Source organism: Myodes glareolus, chromosome 16 (assembly GCF_982192425.1).
Source record: "Myodes glareolus chromosome 16, mMyoGla1.1, whole genome shotgun sequence".
NCBI classification, from domain to species: Eukaryota; Metazoa; Chordata; class Mammalia; order Rodentia; family Cricetidae; genus Myodes; species Myodes glareolus.
In genome coordinates this window covers 33,123,731-33,150,169 of record NC_142041.1, presented here as the reverse complement: position 1 = coordinate 33,150,169, position 26,439 = coordinate 33,123,731, and the positions used below count along the sequence as shown (strand labels likewise).

Below are 26,439 nucleotides of genomic sequence, written 5' to 3'. Positions count from 1 at the left end.
GCTGCTGGGTGTTCCAGAGTTAGCTGCATGACCGGGTGACTGAGCCTGAGCAGTCTTCCCCTGACCCCAGCTTTAGGGAAGACCATCTTTTTTTTTTTTTTTTTGGGTTTTTCAAGACAGGGTTCTCTGTAGCTGTGGAGCCTGTTGCCCTGGAACTAGCTCTTGTAGACCATGTTGCCTTCAACACACAGAGATCCACCTGCCTCTGCACTCCCCCCCCACCTTGTTGGGATTAAAGGTATAAGTCACTACTACCCGACGGGAAGACCATCTTTCACTGTGGCCACTGTGTCCTACCTTATGAAGAACATTGAAGACTCATGGTTCCAACTACAAAAAGGTCACTGTGAAGTCACTTCCTGTCATTCTCGGGGCCCCATCAGTGAGTCAGATAGGGCCCATCACTGACCCTGACTTAGGCTGCAGCTACTCAGTGTTTTGTTTCTCTCTGACCTTAAACTACCTCCCCCGGGCACAGCCACCCTCAGCTGTCCCCAGAGACATCGCCGGGAACAGGAGCAAGCCACTCTAGATACTCTAACCTCGATAAACCCCAGCATGTCCTCAACCCGTCCTTTGGGGTCTCTTCCCTGCAGCTTCCCTGCCGTATACAGTTACTCAAACAGCTCTGCACTAGGATAGGATTTATTTTTCCTTGGCAAAAGTCAAATGCTACATTTTAAAAACAGAAAATCTCAAAACAAACGAATCACAGCAGACGGTCTGGTCAAAGCACAAAGCATCCTACTCAAGATTTTTGTTTTTTAAATATACAAGTCAGTTAAAAATGGTAAGTTCTGTGAGAACTAAGAAATCCACAGTCTGTAGTTTAACAATAGAAAAAATTAAGACAAAAGATTCATAGCATCCAGCATTTTGCTTAATTTCCTGTTCATAGCACCTATTTCTCTAGACTATAGGATGATTATGCTAAAACCTGTGGCAATGCTGTGTACTACCAAGTGAGCGTGCTGCTTCCCTTCCCCAGCAATCCCCGCCATAATGACACAGAGAAAACGGGAAGACCTGGGAGCAACTGAGAAGCTGGATGCAGGTCAACGACTCCGTTTCTCAGGACTGGGTGTTGACAGAGCCCTGCACGTTTTGGAGGACTGGAGTGGGGAAGGGTCCTCTCAACACGAGTGTGAAACACATCAGCTGGCGCGACGCCCAGCTGCCTGCGGTTAAAATGCCTCAGACTCAAAGTTCAAAAGAAGAACAAGCGAAGTATGAACACATCTATGCTGCTGCACGCAATGCTGCTGCGGTCACAGCCACCTGTCCTACCGCAGGTGCGAGCCAGCGGAGCAGGAGGGTGACTTCCTAAGCTCCACTGTGCTGAGAAAACAGACATCCCACACATAGCACTCGCTACAACACTCCTTCCTGGACAAAGCCCATCGGAAAATACCAGCAAAAACCCCAAGAATGGAACAGTTCCCCCTATAAGTCCTAGGAGACTGTGAATGGTAGCCATGTCAAGAATGGTAACCATGGTCTTGACAGAGAGAAGGAGACGGGAGAGGAGACTCTTTACCTAGACCAGGAAAAGCCTTCTGCAGTACCAGAGATGCACCTAATGTTTTAGTCAAGCGGCCTGGGCTAAGAGACCAGAAGTTAGGAAGTAACACATACACGGGCATTCTTACTTGGGAATACACAGGTGGGAAGGACAGGCAGGGATGGGCACTCTGGAGTCCTGGCATGGAGCCTCCCCTCCCACCCCAAGCCTGCTACTCTAGCTCAAGGATTTTCCTGGTAGGGTTTGTTTCTCTAAATTTTTACTTCCTACAATGTCAGACATTACAAAAGATACAGGCTAGTCCCAAAGCTGGACTCTGAGTAAAGTTGTTTCTTTTATAAATACTTTAATACAGATAATCCTCACTCTGAGTAGTATCAGTGACACAGCACCAGCAGGCACACAAGTTCACACTCCGGGTAGTATCAGTGACACAGCGCCAGCAGGCACACAAGTTTACATGCACATGCGAGCGCGCACACACACACACACACACACACACACACACACGGCTCCCAAACTTTCACAGAAAGTCTGAACAGCTACCACATAATTATAAAGGGGCCCTACCTCTCAAATGAAGTAAGGGTGAGAATGACCTTGTCATTTCAGTGTAAAGAAGCCAAAGAAAGGAGAGTGTGTGTCACGTAACGAAAAATTAAACAGGGATCTGTAACAACATTTGGTTGAGAAAGCAGAGTGGGGGGTAAAATTCTGATTACCGAAAGGAAAACCAAACAACAACAACAAATCTACCAAACAACCTAACAAAAAACCCAAAACAACCACCAACCAACCAAAGAAAACCCCCACCTTTTGGATTTCTGCAGAGCTTCCTCCTAGCACTGGCTGAACCATTCTAACTGCTGTCTGAACTATGCAGGAGGCTTCCTCAGTGGGGGAATCAAAAGACCAAACAGTGAAACTGAGGGTGGAAGTTAGTGTAAATCTGCATTTGGGAAAAAGTTAGCTGTCATTAACTCCACAGTCCAGCATAGTTTCCATGGAGCCCAGAAGGGAGGGGACCTCCTGCCACAAAGAGCTTCGTTCCGGACGAGTCGTAGCAGTGGGTGTAAACAGCATTGGGGAAGAAATCAATGTCCGAAAAGTAATTCCTCCAGGTTTCATCATGATTCTATGGGAAGAGAAGGAAACTGTTAGCACCACCAGGGAAGAGCCAGAAAGAACAGGAATGGCTTCTAGTCTCTGCCACCTGATGTCACACATCGGTCCTCATGGAAACTGGCCTCACTGTCCCAACTACACAGAATAAAGAATTACTGTGCTGAAAGCTTTCCAGAATCCAACTTGTTAGTGACAACTCGCTGGCAGCAACAACAGGAAGTCCCTTATCATAACTTCCTGCTGCTGTCACATGAAGAAAATCTTTTTTTTTTTTTAAATATTTATTTATTTACTTATTATGTATACAATATTCTGTTTGCAGACCAGAAGAGGGCACCAGACCTCATTACAGATGGTTGTGAGCCACCATGTGGTTGCTGGGAATTGAACTCAGGACCTTTGGAACAGCAGGCAATGCTCTTAACCGCTGAGCCATCTCTCCAGCCCACATGAAGAAAATCTTAAGGCACCAGCATATTTTGCTGTCTTTCACTTATGTTTTGCAATCTTCCTTCAGTTTATGGAGTGCTGAGATTACCACCACTGACCTACTGGGCTGTTTCCCCCTCCAGAGCCAATATATAGACACAAAGGAGAGTCAGGGGAAGGTGCTTTTCTCTGCTCTAAGGAATGCCAATAGCAAAAAAGGGAGGAAGGCTAAGCAGAGGAAAGACAATTTCTCCTCCCCGTCAAGTAACCACTACCTCAGGTTTGAGTTCACTCACCAGCCAGCCCTTGCCAGTAGTTAGTTTCAGATTCTCCCCTGCGAGTCTGGGCTTGGATCCGTAACAAGGTGAGAGCCTCTCTTCCAGAAATCTCTGTGCTCGGATATCATAGAAGAGCAGGGAGCCCTGCCCTGTGCCCACAGTGATAATATGTTCATAGAAGCTCACTGATCGAATCCCTGAGAGAGAAAAGCACAGAGCAATTCAGGGACAGAACAACCCAAATATCACATGGTACTATGCCAAACAGAACTCATGGTGACTAATAGGACTCTCTGCTAATACGACAAATGACTGAGAATATCCATGTTGTTTTCTGCCAAAGAATGTATATGTGAAATTGTGTGTGCCAAACCCGTAAGCAGGACTGGAGTCATCTTACATAACTACAGCTCTTCTCCGTCACATGTCACTTACACTGCGGTCACTGTCACTGTAGTATGGCCCTACAGGAAGTATCTGGAAGTCTGTTATTCATGGCGGGATGCCAGTTTTTTGGATCAAAGGGAAACTACATCTGCCGCACCTGTGGATTAGGTAAGTATATGCATGTCGGTGCTTCCTGGCGTCTGTGTGAGGCTAGGGACTTTGTGGACTAGTATTTCCTTATGCAAGCTACCTCCATTAACAGTAACCAAAACCCTTTAAAAGCTGGGCATGGTGGTGCATGCCTTTAATTCCGGTACTGAGGAGAACGGAAGCAGATCTCTGTGAATTCAAGGCAGCATGGTCAACCCAGCAAACTCCAGGCTCGTCAAGGATACCCAGGGAGACTTTGTCTCAAAACAAAGCAAGAATGCTACTGCTGCCGATACTAAGACCCCTCTGAAACTTTCCACTGTACACCAATCCAGCTAAACCTCGAGCTTTCATTATATCTACTGTTTTCTAGTCTAAATTTGCACATCTCAACTACTTACAAATAAATCTAGGACTGGTGAGATGGTTCAGCAGTTAGGACTCTTGCTAGTCAAGGCTGGCCACCTAAGTTGGTTCCTGTGACTCCCACGGAAGGAGAGAACCAACTCTCTTTGACTGCTCTTTGGCTTCCAATCAGCATCATGGCACCCACCTTCCCCAGCAATAAATAGAGAAACAAACACAAACACTGCTTTTGCACTATCTACACAGAAATAACACTATTTGAAAAAGAGAATAAACTGTAACCCCCACTGTTCCTTTGTTTGTTTTTGTTTTTTGAGACAGGGTTTCTGTAAACAACTTGTTTTCCTCTGCACTGAGAGCCTACAGCTGCTCTGAGCACGAAACCCTGATGGCAGGGGAGTGGGTTCTGATGGCTGCAGCTGAAAGACCCCCAGAGCTGGGCGTGGTCAGAGCCCTATATAAGCTGCCCCTGAGCACAATAAAGTGGGCATTCTTGTCTCAAGCATGTCCCTGTAGCCCCGTCTGTCTCTATGTGTTTAAATTTTCAGCCTAGTTCCCATAGCGCATAGCGAGTAAGAGGGGCCCCAGCAAAAGATTCTCAGGGGACACACTAACTGCTTATTTCCTCACGGTGGTTTGTCCTAAAGCCTTCTACAGTCTGGACATTCTGTTGCCACATGCACATAATTAAGTTCTTCTCTTCTGTCACCAAATACTTCTACATGGTACACAAAGATCACTATTCTTGTTTGGAAGTCAAATAAGAAACAAAAGGTGAAAAGCCATTTGCAATGTAGCTGTAAGCCTGAAGGAACACACAGGGACTTACCACTGCCTCGCTCCCTGGAGCAGACAGACTTGACATTGTAAGACGGCTGTCGTGGATCCAAGAAGGAGACATGGGCCTGAGAGCCCACTGCATACACTGACCATTCGCTACCATAGGCCAGACACACATTCTCTCGACAATATGGCAATTTGGTGGAAAGGAGCTGAAAAGAAATACAGCCATAACTAGCATAAAATGGACATTCTTGTGCCCAACTTCTGTGGGCTTTCTTTACACAAATTATCTACCTAAGCCAGGAACAAGACAAAGTAAATAAAGTAACTCTTGGGTTAGGGAAAAGGTAAAGCTGGAATTAAATAATGAGAGTGGCAGGAAAAGCCAAGAACTATAGTTTATTTCCAGGAATGAGCCCAGTGCACTAAATCTAAGCAGCACCTGATCTCTCTGCAAGATGAGCCACCATTCTCCTTGTTGCTCTTCATATAAAGGGACTCATTTCATGTGCTGTGGGACAATGGTCCTTATCCTGTCACTTGTATTATTTTTAATAAAATGCTGATTGGCAGGAAGTATAGGTGGGGCAATGGAGACCAGGCATGAAGTAGAAGCATGGCAATGAGAATTATGGGAAGAGGAAAGTTTCAGTCCACAGTTGTCACCCAGATGCAAAGGAAGCCAGACACAGAGCAAGTAAGATGTGACTGCCTCACCAAAAAAGGTACCAAGCTACATGGCTAACAGAGATAAGAAAAATGAGCTAATATAACGTATAAGAGAGTTCATAAGAAGCCTGAGCTACTGGGCCAACCAGTTTATGATTAATGTAGGCCTCTGCATACTTCTTTGGGACTTAATAACTGCGGGACCTGGTGGGACAGAAACCTCTGTCAACAGACAACCCTCAGCCAATTTCCCAAAGAAATGGGAACTGTACACCAGAGGAAGCATACCCATAGGACTGACTCCATCCCAGGTGACCTGAGTCAGCCTTCGTATTTGACCCTGTGGATGTATGTAAGACACTGATGTATGTAAGACATGTAGGGCCAGCGAATGCAAAGTTGCTATGACATAGGGAGCTGCCAATTCCTAGAGCTTTGCTTTCTCTTTAGAAAAAGCTGGCTACAGATATTATAAGCAGCACAGGCAAGGCGTGGACGAATGATCCACACATACACTTTATTGTATAAAAAAGTTGTTAGCAGGTATTATTAATAAACCTGTTTTCTCCTGAATTGTGTTGTTGCAATCTCAGTCTCTTTAAAAGACTTTCCTGTCATTCTGGCACTGGAGATTGAGAAAGGATCTCAAGTTGGAGACAGATTTATTTCTTTATTGTGTACATAGTGTTCTGTCTGCATGTATGTCTGCAGGCTGGAAGAGGGCACCAGATCGCATTACAGATGGTTGTGAGCCACCATGTAGGTGCTGGGAATTGAACTCAGGACCTCTGGAAAAGCAGCCAGTACTCTTAACCTCTGAGTCAGCTCTCCAGTCCATAGCTAATCTTTGAAGAAAGAAAAAGAAATTGGATGCTGGGTGGTAGTGTCGTATGCCTTTAACCCTAGTACTTGGGAAGCAAAGGCAGGCAGAGATCTTTGAGTTTAGGCCAGCCTGGTCTACAGAACAAGTTCTAGGATAGCCAGAGCTACATACAGAAAGCCTGTCTTGAAACATAACAACAAAGGCCTTTTCTTGCTTAAGCATGGTGGTTGTCAGTATTTCCAGTCTCTGGGAGATATTTTAGAAGTGGGAAGATCACAAGTTTAAGATAAGACTAGATTACATAAAGAGATGTCTCAAAAATAAATTTTAAAGATATACAGATTTTTCCTCAAGAAACGCATGTCAGACTCACAACTTCAGGTACTATGCAATTCTATTCCCAGACCTTGGGAGAAAAGGTGTTTTGGACAAATCCACTATGACTCTGAAACAATGACAGTATTCTAAACCTGTGATAAATTATCACAGAAATCCACCAAGTCATGCCAGAGGTGGTGCCTTTAATCCCAGCACTCGGGAGGCAGAGGCAGATTCACAGGTGAATCTCTGTGAGTTCAAGGCCATTCTGGGTTACAAAAGTGAGTTCCAGGACAACCAGGACAATCACATAGAGAAACAATGTCTCGAAAGCACCCCACCCCCTCCAAAAAAAAAAAAACCAAAACAACAACAACAAAAAAACCCACCACAACAAAAAACACTATTGAGTCATGTTCACACCTTAGACAATGTATTTTCAGCCTTCCAGAGATGAAAGTAGCCATCCAGTGATACTGCTCCCAACTCCTACAAAAGCAATGAAAAAGAAGTTACTATACGATCTGCAAACTAACGTAGCAGGATATGCAATGGGGGGAGCCTGAGGGCTGGGGTTCTTCTGTCCTCCACTCCTATCACACGGTGCATTTGCCTCACTCCACAACTGGCAGCCAGGTAGTATATTCAATTCCACAAAGCAAGCATAGTCTCTAACAATTACATGAGCAAACCTCTGTGGGCGAAAATGTCCTTCCTATGTCATTGAGTCCCCTGACATCCTTAAGACTGCTAGAGCAGAGCCTGCAAGTGAATGGCTGTTTTTCTCAGTCCCAACGTGGGAGCTGTAGGTACAGAGAGAATCTGTTTCTAGTAAAGCACCTTTCAGTCAGGGCCTGTGCACGTGGTACACACATACCCACACACATGTGCAGGCAAAGCACACTTACACATAAATAAAACTAAAAACAAATGAATTGGGGCCTTTCCCAGGTTTTTCAGAAGCCAGCCTCCTTTCTGGGCTCTGGTTCTAGACTTAGATTCAGCTTACAACCTTGCCATCAGGAGATGTGGCACAGTGATTTAGGTGAAACTCAGTAGCAAGTGTGAGATAAAGGATTAACAGAAGACGAGGAGCTTAAAAACAAGGGGTGGCTTTTAGAGGTAAGTTTGAAAATCAAATCCAAAATAGAGCCCTCGAAAAGGTACATGCAAATGAGGCAGTGTCGGATTAGAGTGGACCACAGATATGATCCATCTACCCTGACAAAGCCAACAGAAACAAACCCTGAGCCTGACAGCCTGTCATTCCTCACCAGCCTTCTAGACTCTAAAAGACGGTGCCCTGGGAGTCTGAAGTTAAGTCACACAGAATCACTACCATGGAGGAGAAAGGATCCCCAAGGTAAAGTCAGGAGAGGCAGGCTTCTAGGTCCCTTGGTGTGCTCATACCTTGTTCTTGTTGTTGAAGGCTAAAGCCCGCACCTTGCAGTTGTCCGGGTTCGTATCCTCCTTGGGGATATCTTTTAAGGCCTTGTGAGTAATGTGAGCATACACAGGGACTGGTGACACATTGTGTCTCGCATCGCTTTTGGTCAGGACATCATCTGTCACCTCCCAGAGTCCCATGGAACCATCCCGTGAGCCTGCAGCACAGGAGAGTCACAGATGTCAAATACACTTAACCTCCATGGGAGGACCCCACAGAAGACTGCACAGGCCTTTTACTTTTCAACATATTACCTGGCACTAAAGACTGGCTACATGGCCTACCCCAAATACTACATACAGTATGCTTTGTTTTTTGGTTTTTGGTTACTTTTTGTTTTTCAAGACAAGGTTTCTCTGTGTCATCTTGGCTGATCTGGTACTCACTCTGTACACCAGGCTGGCATCAAAGTCATAGAGATCTGCCTGCCACCTGTGTGTGCCACCATCATCACCTGGCTGGCACACATTAAGACAAATCTCACTCTGTAACCAAGGCTAGCCTTAAACTTGCAGCATGATTCTCAACCTCCATTCCTGAGTGCTGGGATTGCAAACATGAGCCATCACACTCAGTTCAGATTTCTTCATCTAGACATCTTTCTCTACAAACATTTCTTTACAAGAAATTTGCCTGCCTCAGCCTCCCTGAGTGTGGAATCATTAAAGGTGTGCAACACCACCGTCCAGCAAGAAGGAATTCTTAGTGCCGGAGCTATAACCCGACAGAGCACTTGTCTAGCATGCATGGAAGTCCTAGGTTCAATCCCCAGCATCACAGAAAACCTGATATGATGGATGGTCTATACCCATGATCTAAGCCCTTCGGAGGTGGAGGCAGTTGAATCAGGTGTGTTCAATGTCATCCTTCGCTACATAGTGAATATGAGATAAACATCTCAGGTGTTTTGTTTTTTTTTAAAGAGAAAGAAAAGGAAAAAGATGTTTTTGTTTTGTTTTGTTTTTTTTAAATTTTATGATCATTGGTGTTTTGACTGCATGTGTATCTGTGCGAGGGTATCAGAAGCCCTGGAACTGAAGTTACAGACGGGTGTGAGCTATGTGGGTGTTGGGAATTGAACCCGAGTCCTCTGGAAGAACAGTCAGTGCTATTAACCCCCGAGAAGCAGAATAGTTGCCTGAGCACAAGGACTGTTCATCTATCTCTATTTATTTATTTATTTACTTACTTACTTACTTATTTATTTAATTATTAAAGGCAGGGTCTTACTATGACCTCCTAGCTCTCCTGGGACCTCCTGATAGAATAGCATAGCTTCAAAACCACAGAGCTCCACCTGCTTCTGCCCCAGGAGTGCTGGGATTATAGGTGTGCCCCACCATACATGGCTCCTGAATTCAGTTTTAAATACCATAAGCCAAATAAAACCCTTTCATTCTTTTCTTAGGAAACAAGAATGAACAAGCAGTTTTCTTTTCTTTTTTAAATATTTATTTATTTATTATGTATACAATATTCTGTCTGTGTGTATGCCCACATGCCCAGAAGAGGGCACCAGACTTCATTACAGATGGTTGTGAGCCACCATGTGGTTGCTGGGAATTGAACTCAGGACCTTTGGAAGAGCAGGCAATGCTCTTAACCTCTGAGTCATCTCTCCAGCCCCCGGTTTTCTTTTCTTTAGCTCTTTGCCCAGTGCTGAGTTAATTCCCAGGGCCTCACACATTCAAAGAAAACTTCTCTTTGAACCTACCCTGGATTGTCCGCCAAGATAAAATGAGGTCATCTGCAGCAACACTGAACATTCACGTTCCCATTAGAAACAACTCATAACCTTAAAGCCCATATACAAAGACATCTATTTACTTATGTTTCTGTCCCCCCACTCTCCTATCTCTTCTAATTGTTTTTTCAAGACAGGGTTTCTTTGTGTAACAGTTTTTGGCTGTCCTGGAACTTCCTTCATAGACCAGACTGGCTGCAAATTCAGAGATCCATCTGCTTCAGCCTCCCAAGTACTGGGATTAAAGGAGTGGGCCACCACCACCCAATAAGGTTATTTTTTAATCACACTACTATAACTTAAACTTCCTCTTTGCCACACCAAAGCTTCCTAAAGGAGGGCAACTTTACCAGACACTGCCATAGTATCGTTGATCCATGCAATGGAAAAGATCCAATCCTTGTGTCCATCCTTAGAGGAGTAAGTGACATGCACAGAGAAGAAAAAACAAAAACAACAACAACAACAACAAAAGATTAGTAAAATAAGAACCACAATGAATTCTTCTGAAAAGCATTCAGGTCTGACTGAAAATATCTTGTAAAACCTTTAAGTATGAAAGGGCATGGCTGCACATGCCTGTAAGTCAGGAAGCTGAGGCAGAAGATCCCAAGTTCCAGGACAGCATGAGCAACAAATGGAGACCCTGCCACAAAACAAAATAGAGCCAGCAAAATAGCTCAGCAAGGTGTTTGCTGCCAAGTCTGATGACCCGAGTTTGATCCCAAAAACTCCCACGAAGGGGAGGACTAAATTATCACTCGGTGTCCTTGGCCCTCCACGAAGGGGAGGACTGAATTATCTCTTGGTGTCCTCGGACCTCCACACGTGCACCTCCACACACAGATAATGTAAGACAACAACGACCAAACAAAAGCATGGTCTCTGATGATCTTAACCTGCAGGGTAAGATCTCATACTATGTGGGGAGAACCAAAGGTAGAACAAAACTGGGACTCCTGCAGACAAAAAGAATTCCAAATAGGGGCACACACCTTGAATCCCAGCACTGGGGAAGCAGAGGCAGGGGGATCTCTGTGAGTTTGAGGCCAGCCTGGTCTACACAAGAAGTTCCAGGATAGCCAGGACTACATAGAGACCCTGTCTCAAAAAAGCAAAACTCAAAAGCAAACAAACAAAAATCCAAAAGAAACAACAAAAACAGAATGTCCAGAGGACAGAGCTTCCAGATTTTAACCTCAGAGTTCCTGCCGGGAACTCCCTTTCAGTCTCCTTCTCACATGTCTTCTCACTGAAGCTTTCTCTGCCTCCCTCTGAAACAGCATCTTCCCGAATCTCCTGCTACTCTGTGGCATGCGTCACAATGATGTGCTACTGACTTGTATGATACATATTGGTTCACAGGTCACACTCAGCACTATACTGAAGACAAGGGCTTTTTTCACTGCTAAGCTCCTGGAGCCAAAAACAATGCCTGACTACAGATGAACTGAGAAGCTATTTTCTGACAGGGCACTGGGAGATATGTGGAACCTGTGAACTGAAAACACCCCACTATTAACCACTTGTCCCTCCTACCAAACCCACGTCCTGATTCTTACCTATGGGGTCCTAATCTCCACTCTGCTCTCTCTTCCACCCCTCACCCCAAGTCGGTAGAATTCTAGAGAAAATCACTCCTTTCTAGGTTAGGAGAGAATCATGTTTTAAAACAAGGTTATTTCTAATGACAACCAATGGAAAAACTTACATCACCCACACACACAGGATCTAATGTAGGCAGCCGATAGATGGCCAGACTGTTTGGGTTGTCTCCTCCAGTGGCTAGGAGTGTTCTAGAAGGATTCAGCTCTATTGCATGGATACCACAGCCCTGCTGAGACACACCTCCAGGTTCCCGGTCTTTCAGAATGGGAATCTTGGTGATCTGGCCTGTCTGGACATCCACTACAAAGAGCTGCAAGAGAAAAGAGGTGCACAAAACATAGTTTTTACTTCATGCGGTCAACACTGGTACAAACACCCATTTGTTCAATTAGAGTCTACTATATAGCAGACCCAGAGTCAAGGTCTTACTATGTTACCTTAGTAATCCTGGAACTCCCTATGTACAGCAAGCTGGCCTCCAACTAAGAGATCTGTCTTCCCTTGCCTACCAAGTACATAAGCCACCATGGCCAGCATTTATTTATTTTGGAGACAAGGTCTCACTGTGTAGCTCTGACTGATTTGGAAATCACTATGTAGACCAATCTAGCCTTGAGACTTATAGCGATCCACCTGCCTCTGCAGATACTAAAAGGTGTGCACTGCCAAACCCAGCAGAACAATGGCACGGCTAAGGCCATTAGTCAGATGAAACATGAAATAACTTAAAATGACATAAGATTAAAGTTCAACACTTTTTAAATTTTATTTATTTATTATATATACAATATTCTGCCTGCACATATCCTGTGGGCCAGAAGAGGGCACCAGATCTCATTACAGATGGTTGTGAGCCACCATGTGGTTGTTGGGAATTGAACTCAGGACCTTTGGAAGAGCAGCCATCTCGCCAGCCCCAAAGTTTAACATTTTACATCAATATATTAGAAAGATTCTGTCTACAGTCAAACCACCCTGTATGCACCCTATCTCCTCTGATCTCACAAGCTAAGCAGGGTTGGGCCTGTTTAGTACAAAAAAGATAAAACAAACAATCACGGGGGGCGGGGGAATCCAAGGACTGAAAACATCTGTCTTCACCCTGAGAGGCAAACCCGTTACCTACTCAGCCTTCTAGCTGGTCCCTCAATCTTTCTTACTGGTACTACAAACATTTGGCACAAACTGTATAGTGATAGACCCAGACTCTCAGCTCTGAAAAACAGGAGCAGGAGGAACAGGCTTTTTAGGTCAGCCTGGGGTACAGGAGAGCCTATCTCAGAAAGAGCAAGGAGCTAGAGAGGGCTCAGTGGCCAACAACAGGTACTGTTCTTGCCAAGACCCAGAGTGTGGTTCACACCACCCAGGTAAGGCGGCTCACTAACACCTGTAACTGCAGCTCTAGAGGGAATCTAATTCTTCCGGTTACATAGGCATCTTCATTAACATGCACATATTTACACATACACACACACACACACACACACAATTAAGTAAAAGAAACTTTAAAATAGTAATATCTAATTATTTTATTAATTAGTTTTACAGGGTTATTAAGAAAGGCTCAAAAACCAATGAAAAACTGAGGTGACTTGAAATACAGAGGGCTCAGGAAACCAGTTGTATCTACATCATATCTACATCATCACTCTTGAGCGTACAGAGGAATGGCCAAGCACCTGGTGCAGGACTGACTGGCCTGCCTCTTCACAAGGATGCACGGGGATGTGGGTGAACTGGCACAGAACTGCTCACACTGACAGGGCAGAGGCTTCAATGCGGATCCCTGTTCCACACTCAGTGCTGCTGTTCCACACTACACTAACCTACTGGGCCCAGAGCCAGGAACTGGCAGCACAGCGAGAAGCTAAGGCCCTGGCTCCCTGGATCTTCCCTTCCTCGGGGAAAGAGCAAGAAATGGTTACTGAGAAAGATGTAAGGTTAGGAAGCAATGAATGTAGCTGGGGGTATAAAAACACAAGAATGCATCCACAGGACAATGGTTCTCAAAAGGGAAGAGAAGCTTACAAAGTTACTAGAAACACAGTATTCCATTTGTAGAACGGACTCCAGCATAGAAAGGATACTAAGATAAACTGCACTGGGCCAAGCTTGATGGCTCAGTGGGTGAAGACACCCAACGCCAAGTCAGACATCCTGAGTTTGATTCCCAATGCCAATGTGGTGGAAGGAGAGAATCAATTCTCTCAAATGTTTTCCTCTGATCTCTGTAAATACAGAAATCTCGATACTGATATTAAAGAAAAAGATAAATTATTACAGTCAGATAGAAAGACAGAAGGATTCGGTCTTTGTATCAAACTAAAACAGTAAGGAACAAAGAAGAGAGTCAAGATCAAAAAACAATCAGTGTGCCAAGAAGGAAAACAGGCTGTATGAATCACCTGTCTCATTGCTACAAGAATCCACCCGACAAGAACAGTCAAAGGTAGGGTTCTCTAGCTCCCTGCTCCAAGATCTTGCCTTATCCTGATGGCAAAGTCATGTCATCAAGAGGTGGTGGTAGTTGTCACACTGCATCCACGGACAAGAGGCAGTGATGATGTTAGCACTCGCCTCTTTATTCTGGTCTAACCCATGAAGGGGGGCTGCTCACATTTAAGGTGGGACTTTCAACCTAACCCAGCTAATCCCAGTCATACAGTGCATATTTACTTGTTCATGTGTGTGTGCACATGTGCACGCACACACAGAAGTAACATGGTATATTTATGGAGGCCTCATGACAAGCTGCAGGAGTTAGCTCTTTCCTTCCATCAATAAGTCCCAGATAGTAAACTCAGGTCAAACTGATGTCTTTACCTGCTGGACCCATGCTGGCTCAAACTTCTTTGGTGTGTGTCTGTTCAGGATTTGAACCAGGGCTTCACGGTGCCCCTAAACATTTGTTTTTGGAAGTTGGAGTATCCTCAGATAACATTGTTCAGAGTTGGCCTTGAACTTACTCTATAGCTAGGTTAGCTTTGATTTTTTTTTTATTTTGGTTTGGTTTTTTGTTTGTTTTTAAGACAAGCAGTGGTGGTGCATGCCTTTAATCTTTTAATCCCAGCCCTCAAAAGGCAGAGGAAGGTAGATCTCTGAGTTCTTTAGCCCACTGCCCAGTGTTGAGTTCATTCCTGGGACCAGGGCTATACACAAAAACCCTCTCTTGAAAAACTGGAAGAGCCGGGCGGTGGTGGCGCACGCCTTTAATCCCAGCACTCGGGAGGCAGAGGCAGGCGAATCCCTGTGAGTTCGAGGCCAGCCTGGTCTACAAGAGCTAGTTCCAGGACAGGCACCAAAAACTACAGAGAAACCCTGTCTCGAAAAAAATCAAAAAAAAAAAAAAAAAAAAAGAAGAAAAACTGGAAGAAAAAAAAAAGTCTCACTACATAGCCCTGGCTGTCCAGAACCAAGTATGTAAACTAGGCTGGCCTCGAACTCACAGACAGCCTGCCTCTAGCTCCTGAGTGCTGGGGTTACAAGCCTGCACCAACAGGGCTGGTCACATTACTGTTTGTCTCTTTTTTTTCAAACAAGGTCTCACGTAGCCTCTTGGCCTCAAACTTGCCGTGTAGCAGCAGATGACCCCGAACTGATTCTACCTCCAAGTACTAGAAACAGAGGTGTATGCCACTAACCCCAGCTTTCTGCAGCTTTTCATGGCTTCAGTGAAGAGTACTTCACTGCATAGATAAACTAGCATGTAATGAATAAATTCCCTGCTCTTCAACATTTATGCTGTACTCAATTTTTTTAAAGATTTATTTATCATGTATATAGTGTTCTGCCTGAATGTATGCTTGCACACCAGAGGAAGGTATCAGATCTTATTACAAACGGTAGTGAGCTACCATGTGGTTGCTGGGAATTGTACTTAGGATTTCTGGAAGAGCAGCCAGTGTTTTTAACCTCTGAGCCAACTCCAATCCCCAAGTTTTTATAATATAAATGCAAGATAAAAAGTTGGACATGGTAGCATGTATATGTAATTCAGTGCTTTGATTTCTATAACAAACCAGTACCTTATCTGGGAACACTCCTTTAATCAGTAGATGACAGAAGACTTCCACACCTAATACAGTACTTAGGGTGTGTGTGTTGCTGAGGACTGAACCCTGGGCCTCATGTTCTCTCTTGAACTACAGTCCCAGAAACAAGGCATTTTTGATTTTTTTGTTTTTGTTTTTTTGAGGGTTTTTCTGTGTAACAGCCCTAGCTGTCCTTGAACTAGCTCTTGTAGACCAGCCTGGCCTCAAACTCAGAGATCCACCTGTCTCTGCCTCCCGAGTGCTGGGATTAAAGGTGTGCACCACTACCGCCTGGCTTGGTTTACAATATTTTTAAGATTATCCTAGAACTCTAAGGAAATTTCACACCAGCCCAAATACTGAGCAGCCTAGGGGTATTGCAGTGAAAAGTCTGAGAAGTATGATCTAATATAAAGAATTCTGACAGTCCATATAGAGTTTCTCTTATCTTTTACAAGAGAAAAAAATGGTCCTGTGCTTCAGGTCAGGACAAACTCTGATTTGTCTAACATCCCATACACTGTTTCCATTTGTGGAGCTGGTGTCAGGCATAGCAGGCACAAGCTTGGCCACTGAGCTATAGCTCACCCCACCCTCTCACCAACCACACTGGGATTTGAACAGGAGAATGTCTAGCTGGCACGGTGGCACACACCTGTGCTCCCTGTACTGACAAGAACGCCTCTTGAGGATCCAGTTTAGATAAAGGCAGCAACATGCTCCTTCCCTACTCACTATCCAGCAGCTGAAACAACAAATAAACTACCTCTGAATAAAGGACTCAGATCACATCAAATTATGCAGATGTTATTTATCAACCGGAAGGACAAGTGTTTAAAAATGCATGGTAGTGCATCTATGAGTTTACAAGAATCTAATAATTAGCGTTACGGGAAATGCGGAGAAAGAAAGCGATTTCTGGCCCCCACAGAGCAGAGCCCAAGTCTGCCAGCTCCTTCCAAGTGGCACGGTCCTGGACGACAAAGAAATCATCACTGTTCCAAGGGATGAAAGCTGCCCTATGTGACATCTTGTTTCTTTCTCCTGCTCCCCATGCTCAGACCCTACCTTGTTTGTCTGCAGTGCTGGGGATGAAACTAGGACCTCATCATGCTAAGAAGAGTGTTACTGAGCTATATGACCAGCACAGCTGGGGAATACAGGAATATCATTAGCTTCCTTACATAGAGAGGCTAGCCTGAAATGAGCAAAGCACTACATTAACAGGTCCAAATCTCATCCGAGCAATGCCTTCCAAAAGACAAAAGGCAATAAAAAAAGTCTACTACCATCACACACAGAGGCAAAAGCTCATTCTTAACTCCTGCTCTTCCTAAAGCTTTTCACATGGATCAATTCTGCACAGAACCTTAGGGAGCATAAAATATTGTCACAATTATTTCCAAGTAGGAACAGTCACACAAACACCAAGGGAAATAACACCTGGCAATTCTACACCTAAATATCCTCCCAATAAAATCAAATTGTCTCCTAATTCCAGCACTCGGGAAGCAGAGGCAGGTGGATCTCTGTGAGTTCTAGGACCGGTGAGGCTACTCAGAGAAACCCTGTCTCGAAAAACAAAAAACAAAAACAAAACAATCAAATTCAACTGTCTGCTGGAAGTGGTGGCACACACATTTAAACCCAATCCTAGGGAGGCAGAAGAAGGAACAGTTCTATAAGTTCTAAGCTAGCCTGCAAGTTCAAAGATAGCTAAGACCACTTATTGAGACCCCAAGACCTGCTTCCAAAACAAAAACAAAATTAGTCCTAAAAATAGGGAAACCGCTAATTCTGGGATTAAAGAGGGAGGGGAGGACAGGTTCACCTGATGGAACTGCTGTTAGTCAGTGGGGTGGGAAGGGAGACTAAAGATATATACCTGGTGGCTAAGTCCAATACAATTAATTATTTTTGAAAAGTTTTGCAATGTGGAATCTGTATCACCCAGGCTTTCTCTTGGAGAACCTCCTGCCTCACCTCCTGAATAGTTGGATTACAGATATGCCAGCTCTTTTTATAAGGTGTAAGTGTAATAGCACACACACGTCACGGCTGCACATATGGAGGCCAGAAGACATTAGGCAGTTAGCTCATCTACCTTGTTGAAGCAAACGTCTCGTTTGTTTCTGCTTGCACAGTAAGTACGTACTTTACCCACAGTGATCTCAATTGCCCTTACATTTTATCTTGAGACAGGGTCTCACGAACTGACCTGGGTTGGCCTAAACTCATTCTGTAACTCAAGCTAACACTAAACTTAAAAAAAAAATTTATTAAATTTTATGTGCACTGGTGTGAGGGTGTCAGATCCCCTGGAAATTGAGTTACAGACAGTTGTGAGCTGCATATGGGTGCTGGGAATTGAACCCAGGTCCTCTGGAAGAACAGCCAGTGCTCTTAACTGCTGAGCCATCTCTCCAGTCCCAACACTGAACTTTTATTTTTATTGATGTAGTTTTCTTTTTTTTATGATTTATTTATCTTTTATTTTATGTGCATTGGTGTGAAAGTGTCAGATCCCCTGGAACTGGATTTTCAGACAGTTGTGAGCTGCCATGTGGGTGCTGGGAATTGAACCCAGGTCCTCTGGAAGAGCAGTCAGTGCTCTTAACGGCTGAGCCATCTCTCCAGCCCCTATTGATGTAGTTTTCAAGACAGGATTTCTCTGTGTAGCATTAGCTGCACTGATACCTACTCTGTAGACCAGGCTGGCCTTGAACTCAGAAATCCACCTGCTTCTGCCCCCAAACTGCTAGGATTAAAGGTGTGAGCCACCATAGCCAGGCTTCCCCCCTCCCATTTTTGGTTTTTCGAGACAGGGTTTCTCGGTTTAACAGCACTAGCTGTACTGGAACTAGTTCTTGTAGACCAGGTTGGCTTCATACTCACAGAGATCTGCCTACCTCTGCCTCCCAAGTGCTGGGATTAAAGGCATGAGCCACCACCACCCAGCTTTAATTTTTAATTTTTTTTTTTATGTGCATTGGTGTTTTACTTGCATGTAACTTTGCGTGAGGGTATCAGAGTTTGGAGTTACGGACAGGTGTGAGCTGCCATGTGGGTGCTGGGAATTGAACTTGGGTCCTCTGGAAGAGCAGTCAGTGAGTGCTCTTAACCGCTGAGCCATCTCTCCAGTACCTATTTTTATTTATTTATTTTTTAGTGACAGGGTCTTATGTCATCTAGATTGGTCTCAGATTTGCTATGTAGCCAAGGACCGCCTTGAATTCCAGATGCTCCTATCTCTCTCTCCCTAACACTGGGATCCTAAATATACAACACCATATATAGTTTTAAGAAGTGCTGGGAATCAAGTCGTGTCTCCTGCATGACAGGAAGACACTACCAACTGACCTAGCACTAAAATCTTTATAAAAGCAGGCAAGTGCTCTTAACCACTGAGCTCTCTTTAACTCTGATCTTCTTCCCTCATCTAGTCACTTGAGTAGAGGGGATTACAGGCTGGCACCGCCACATCTGGCTAATAAATCCTTCCCTCTGTTGCACACGCCCTCAGTTTCAGCACTCAAGAGGCAGAGGCTGGCAGATCTCTGAGCTCAAGACCAGTATGATCTGCCCAGCAAGTTCCAACCTACCCATGGCTACACAATGAAATCCAGCCTCAAAAACGTAACAGAACACACATACCCACAAAAGGGAAAAAAAGTATGTATTAGGGGAGCAGAATAATATCTGGCCGGGAAAACTAAGTGCCCTATTTGCTTCATGAGTCACAGTGACTGTCACGCTATAGTTTTGTGATTTTGGTTACTCTGAGAAGATAATCTCAGAAATTATTATTTCAGCCACTTTCTCAACCCTGATGCTTAATCATCCTATCTCCAAAACTGGGCTGCCTCAAAGTTTTCCCTCCTATTTGACAATCAGTTGCAGCAATTAATTTGCATACTTCGTGACTACAAAGTCCATCTGTGGCCAGGCTGTAGCTCCTCTTTTAAAGATCAAAGGTCCCTAACCACTTTGGTTCAATGGTTCTCATCTTTGGAAAAGAAAAAAAAAAATCACAGGAAAAGAACTATCCTGCCCACATCTTGCCCAGAAAATACACACACACACACACACACACAAAATATTAAGGGTTATGGTACTAAAACTAAAGATGTCTTTTATTACACACACACACACACACACACACACACACACACACACAAAATTTTGAAATTTTAAGGGTTATGGTACTGAAACCAAAGATGTCTTTTATTCCATAGTAAAACAGCAATTTCAATAATCTTATAAAACTGGGCTGGAGAGATGGCTCAGAGGTTAAAAGCACTGGCTGCTTTTTCAAAGATCCTCAGTTCAATTCCCAGCAACCATATCGTAGCCCACAACCATCTGTAATGAGATCTGGTTCCCCCTTCTGGCCTGCAGGCATAAATGCAGGCAGAACACTGTGTACATAATAAATAAATAAATCTTAAAAAAAAAATCTTAGCCGGGTGGTGGTGGCGCACTCCTTTAATCCCAGCACTCGGGAGGCAGAGACAGGTGGATGTCTGTGAGTTTGAGGCCAGCCAGGTCTACAAGGGCTAGTTCCAGGACAGGCTCCAAAGCTACAGAGAAACCTTGTCTCGAAAAACCAAAAATAAATAAAAAATAAAATTAAAAAATTAAAAAAACTCTTATAAACTACTAACTCCCAATACAGACTGACCTGTTCCCAAACGCCAACTATCGGATTCTACCTGAGACAATGTCTTCCATCTCTCCCTACCTGTTCCGTCCATCATGTGGACTTAGTTCATTCACTCACAGTAAAATCCAGGGTCTCTCCCTGAAGCAGGCCCCTAGCCATATCATCCCCATGTCTCTCAAAGCTCTGTAAAGTAAAATGGCCAGGCTTCCACAATCGCGCCCATTCCAACCCTCTTCAGAACCCTGAAGCCTGTCACACCGGAACTGAAGTCTCCCTCACAGATCAGTTTTATCTTTGAAACAGGGTCATACTACCCAGCGTGGGCTGACCCGGAACTCAAGAGATTCATCTGTCTCAGCCTCCCAGATAGTTTTCAACTTTGAACTGGCACACCAGATGATGAACTCAGGAGACCCATGTGTCTCAGCCTCAAGTGCTACGGCCTCAGCCAGCTAGTTTCCAAGGGACCGGCAGACCAGATAATGCAATACTGCTTTACAGAAACAAACCCAAGCACAGCTGGGAAGTAGAGGCAAGAGGCCCAGGAGTTCAAGGCAGGTTGCAACAGAACTAAATAACAAAGGCAAAAGTAAGAAGTATTTGCCAAACAACGACACACTTCCTTCTTGGTTACCCACTTTGATTCTAGAAGCTGAGCAAACAGAAAGATAACACCATTAAAAAAACAAAAAATGAAAAACAAAAACAAAACAAAAACCAGAGCTTGACATGGTGGCGCACGCCTTTAATCCTAGTACTCAGGAGCCAGAGGCGGCAGGTCTCTAGGCTGGAGTCCAGCCTGGTCTACAAAGTTTCAGGATACCCAGGGCTTCAAAGAAACCCTGTCCCCCACCCTCCAAGGCAAAAAACAAACAAACAAACAAAAAAAAAAAAAGGAAAAACTTTTTTCTGGAGTGCTGGCTTCTCTTCCACAGGACCCAGGTTTGATTCCCCTGATAGCTATCAAGTATCTGTAAGTACAGTCCCAGGGGATCCAATATCCACTTCCGGCCTCCTCCAAGTACCAGCACTCATACATACCCACAGGCAGAGTTAAGAGTGGTAGTAGCTGCCTATAATCTCAGCAACCATCGTACAGGGGCTAAAGGACTGGTATTTTCAAGGTCATTCTCGGCTACATAGTAAAACAGATGCCAACCTGGGCTACATGAGACCCTGTCTCAAAACACAAAAACAAAAGAAGACAGCCTCCTCTACTTCCAAGCATTTTAAGTCATGAAGAAACAGTTATTAAATCTAAGTTAGAGGTCAGGAGTGATCACACACTACTGTGACCCTGGGACTGGGGAGGCAGAAGCAAGCAGATCTCTGTGGGGTCAAAGCTAGCCTGGTCTCCACCACGACCCAAGAGAGCAAGGGCAAATGCGAAAAGAAAGAGAACGAGCAGAGGAGAGATGAAGTTAGGAGGATGCGGAGCTCAACAGGCTGGGGGCCTGAGTTCCAACCCCAGAGCCCATGTGGTGGAAGGCGGGAACCAACGCCTGTAAACTGTGACCTCCACATGCTCAGTGTGGCCAATGCAGCACCCACCAACACGTGAAATTTTTTAAAAATGAAAACGGGCTTTTTGTTTTGTTTTTAGTTTTTCGAGACAGGATTTCTTTGTGTAACTCTGGCTGTCCTATAACTATAGACCAGGCTGGCTTTGAACTCACACAAATCTATCTGCCTGCCTCTAACTCCTGAGTGCTGGGATTAAAAGCTTGTGCTACCACAGCCTGGCTAAAATACATTTTTAAGTTAGAAAAACAGAAGTCGGTATTCAGAGTAAATTTAAAAAAAAAAAAAACTTTGTTATGTATGGATGTTTGATCTACATGTAGTCTATAAACAGCACACATTCTTGGTTCCCTCAGAAAGCAGAAGAGGGCGTCAGATCTCCTGGATCTGAGTTTAGATGATTGTGACCCACATGTGGGGTTGGGAATCAAACTTATGTGTGCTCTTTACTGCTGAGCCATCTTTCTTTCTCCTTTTCTTTTCTTTTTTGTTTTTCAAGACAGGGTTTCTCTGTAGCTTTTAAGCCTGTCCTGGAACTAGCTTTGTACACCAGGTTGGCCTCGAACTCACAAAGATCTGCCTGTCTCTGCCTCCTGAGTACTGGGATTTAAGGTGTGCGCCACCACCACCTGGTTTCCATCTTTCTAGTCTTAAATAAACTCAATTATTAGTTGATATGCTCACCTTCAAAATATCAATAGGTTAAAGAATCAGGAGACACTTTTTCTACTCCAAGTGTCAGCAGTGACAGTTTCCTAAGCCACCAGGGTACGAATGAAATCAGAAAAAGGAAGTTTGTACAGGCTTCCTACCAGCACACAATTTTGAAAGTGTTATGTGTAAGACAAACAACCTTGAACAGAAGAAGTGAAAATTTGGCCCCAACCACCATAGTATTATTTCCTTCCTCAAAATCGGTAAAAATTTTGCCTATGGTCTTTATAAAGACACTTCTAATACTAAAGGTATTTGGCAGTTTTTTTGGTTTTTTTCTATGTTTGGTGGTGGATGCACAAGCCACAGCAAGCACCGCAGTTCACTCTTTGATAGTTCTCTTTCCATCACGAGTACTTCATTTTATGTGCATTTGTGTTTTTGCCATGGGTGTCAGGTCCCCTGAAACCAGAGTTGCAGACAGGTGTGAGCTGCCATGTCGGTGCTGGGAATTGAACCCAGGTCCTCTGGAAGAGCTGTCAAGTGTTCCTAAGCCCTGAGCCATCTCCCCAGCACCATCACATGGGTTTTGAGGGTCAAACTCAGGCTGTCAGGCTTGGACAGTGAGCATCTCGCCATTGAACAACCTCACTGGCTTAAGGTTTTCTTTTTTTCTTTGGTTTTTTTGAGACTGGGTTTCTCTGTAGCTTTGGCGCCTGTCCTGGATCTAGCTCTTGTAGACCAGGCTGTCCGCGAACTCACATAGATCCGCCTGCCTCTGCTTCCCAAGGGCTGGGATTAAAAGTATGCACCACCACTGCCTGGTTTAAGATTTTCTTGATATAATCTCTCTCTCTCTCTCTTTTTTTTTTTTTTTTGTTTTTCGAGAGAGGGTTTCTTTGAGTAGCTTTGAAGCCTGTCCTGGAACTCGTTCTGTAGACCAAAGCTGACCTCAAACTCAGAGAGTAACCTCTCTTTTAAGTAACCCCAGATGTTTTGGTTCAGAGTCGCTTTGCTCACCATTATAATATTCGTCCAGCCACACTAGGAGAAACAGAAGAATTTTCCACCACCAGCTGTCTCTTCTGGCACCGACCATTTCTGTACTGTCTTGCCATTTGTACCCTTTATTCAAATCACCACAAACATGCCAGATTCGCGAGCCAACCTTGTGCCGGGCCATGCCCATCTCTGCAGCGTCCCAGCTTTAGTGCACACGCTCAAGTACGCACCACATCCACTGCGGACTTTATTCTTCCTATAACCACGCAGTTATATATATGGCTTACAGGTAACACCTCCCCTCCAATCATTATAACTGTTACTCTTTCAAACTCCTCCCACCCTCATATATTCAATTTTCCTCTCTTCTTCACAAATGCTCATACCCTAAAATATACCACCAGATACACCCATTTCTTTTCTTTTTTCTTGTTTGTTTTTCGAGAAAGAGTTTCTCTGTGCAACCTTGGCTATCCTGGAACTCTCTTTGTAGACCAGGCTGGTCTTGAACTCAGAGATCCACCTGCCTCTGCCTAAAAGTCTGCACCACCGCCACCACCCAGCATGTCTTGTCTATCTTATAGGAAACTTCAGATCTTTCCTTTCTGTTTCTTCCAAGACAGGATTGTAGTATACAGACCTGCCTGGGATTTAAGCTAGTCTACTGCCTAGTCCTCCAAGTACTACGTTTGGATTCTATTCCATGAAAAAGCATATTTGCCTTATTTCTACTTTCAGCCAAGTTCTAAACACTCCTACATGTGTCAAAGGCTGGTACGCAGTAATTAAATTGTCACTACCATGTATCCTAAACGGTGCTCCGGGCATCAATTTCTATCCTTTCTTTGAGATCTCCTACTTAAAAGATGAGGCTAAAACACTAGAAGCAGCAGTACAACAGATCCAGGGGCCTAAAGACACATGTTCATGTGACACCATCCAAAGATGCAGAAGTGAGAGGAGGAGAAGAAAAAGGGGATGAGGTCATTAGCAGAAGGGAATGGAGAATGAGACAATGGCTTTCTAAAAGAAACAGACGGTGCCTCTTCTCCCTGAAGAGCCCAGACCCACACTTGGCTTTGTTCTTTCCTTGAGCACCTCTCTGTCCTAACACTTCTACTGCAAATCTCTTAATAAACTCCAAATCTGCTCACATAGGAGATGTAAACGCAAATGGGGCAGATGCAGGAAAGACCCTCAAGTAGGTGAAGCCATGCATCTCAGACCCAAGGGAACAGAGTGCTCCTGACACTTACCGTGTTGCATTTTGTGCCACACACCACTTGCCTATGATTCAACCACTGAGAAGCAAACACTTTATTAAGGGTCCCAAGGTGAAATTCTCTCTCCTTCAGGAGACCAGGAAGCTGTTGTGCCGCGTAACCATGTAACAGCCGAGAATAGTTGGTTTCATTCTGCAGCCTGACCTCCCGGTTCTTCAGGTAGTACACTAAGGATCTCTTCACTGGGGGTAGTCTTTTCCGTTTGTGCAGTGAGTGATCCCAGCCAAACTGTGGAAATCAACACCAGAAATCAGAGCTTTGGTCCCTTTCCTCAACGGTAAGAAATCCCACTGTACTGGAGAACCACCACCAAGAATTCGTTCTTCAGGATTCACACAATCAAAAACGCCACAGAAAATTCACAAACCAGAAAACACATCTTAACTCATCTTGCACTGATACAAAGTTCTCACAGTGAAGACTACTTAGAAAATGGATAAACAGGATGAAAGTTCCCCAGGCCTTTGAGGAAAGTGGAGGACTCAGAAACCCTATATACTCAGGTGTCCCTGACAGGGAAGGAAAGAAGGCCCAGAGTACCAAACCCACCTGGGCTGCATTTCTACCCAGCCCCCTTCTCCCTCTCCGCCTGAGCTCCCCGTAGAGCATAAAGGGTATTCAAAGAGCCAGAGTGGGATCCCGGATCTTCCAGGGCTGTAAGTCAATGGCCGCTCATCGGACACCGCGCGACCCGCGCTAAGGGCAGTTTTAGAATTCGAAAAATCAAATACCAACGGGGTGAAAAGGAAGAGTAACCAGCGTCGGAATCCCAAGTCCGAGGGACCCTCCTCTCCAAAGGGGGCAGTATAGAGGCGACACCTAGTGTCTCTTCTAGGTGTCTAAATAGCCAAAAGGACCAGCATCCAGCTTGGAACATTGTTTCCTTGTTAAGAGACAATCGGGCCACGTTCAGACATTGTTTCCTTGATAAGAGACAATCGTCCCACATTCATGGTGCCACTGAAAGGCTGACTTCGCTCTCCTTCCCAGATTCCCCTTGAACTCAGTTTCCTGCAGGACCGAGGAGGTCCTGGCTTCACCTCCAGCTCTATCCCTAACTGCAGACTTCCAGCGGAAGGCGTCATTTTGGAGTTTCCTTTTGGCTCTTCACCCTTCCGGCCCGCCTGCATGCCAGTAAACTGCAGGAGGACCGGCCACGACTCTACAGTCTCGGATCCCGGCTCATGTCCTGCCCTGTCCCGGGTTCCTGTCCCCAGCTGGAACTCCCTAAGCCTCTGTTGGGGTTCTGGCCATCTTCCAGGCCTGGAAGCCCTCACCTGCGGGCCCTGAGCGTCGCTCCCGGCTCCAGGCGAGGCAGGCGCTTTTCGCTTCCTGCTAACTGCTTTCCGGGCCATAGTGGGCAGCGCCGCCGTGGCCCCGCAGCCACATGGGGCGGAGGAAGCAAGGGGCGGCAGGGCGGCGGGTCATATACCGGGCCCCCGGGGCCGCGCGCTTTCGTGCGCCCGGCCCGGAAGATGGCCCGGCCCCGGGGCGGCAGGCGATCAAAGAAAGGCACGTAAAGGGAAGGAGGGAAAATCCGGGTAAGGAAAGGGAAGGGAAGGGGAAGGCAAAGCAGGATCAGGCAGCTTTCCGACAGCCAAGTCTGGAAAGGACGGCGAGCGGCGAGAACCAAAAC

The 26,439-nt window shown here is 45.0% G+C and overlaps 1 protein-coding gene across 2 annotated transcripts; it reads right to left on the bottom strand.

Moving 5' to 3' along the window:
* Positions 1-2,454: 2,454 nt before the first annotated feature.
* Positions 2,455-26,424, bottom strand: Dcaf12 (DDB1 and CUL4 associated factor 12). Of its 2 annotated transcripts, none has more exons than XM_048419829.3 (9): positions 26,081-26,424; positions 24,777-25,031; positions 11,753-11,959; positions 10,392-10,452; positions 8,261-8,454; positions 7,274-7,339; positions 5,087-5,249; positions 3,373-3,551; positions 2,455-2,657 (listed from the first exon to the last, which is right to left on the bottom strand). In XM_048419829.3, exons 1-9 carry the CDS (start codon positions 26,156-26,158, stop codon positions 2,499-2,501), a joined length of 1,362 nt encoding a protein of 453 aa, XP_048275786.1. In that variant the 5' UTR covers positions 26,159-26,424; the 3' UTR covers positions 2,455-2,498. The 2 variants fall into 2 exon arrangements, with proteins under 2 accessions (XP_048275786.1, XP_048275787.1); XM_048419830.3 differs by lacking the exon at positions 26,081-26,424 and adding an exon at positions 25,353-25,486.
* Between the last annotated feature and the right edge of the window lie 15 nt (positions 26,425-26,439).

Coding starts and splice junctions, on each gene's coding strand:
- Dcaf12 (XM_048419829.3), bottom strand. CDS start 26,158: ATGGCCCGGAAAGCAGTTAGCAGGAAGCGAAAAGCGCCTGCCTCGCCT. Junction 25,032..26,080: donor GCGACGCTCAGGGCCCGCAG/GTGAGGGCTTCC, acceptor TGATTTCCACAG/TTTGGCTGGGATCACTCACT. Junction 5,250..7,273: donor CTGAAAATACATTGTCTAAG/GTGTGAACATGA, acceptor ATTTCTTTTCAG/CTCCTTTCCACCAAATTGCC.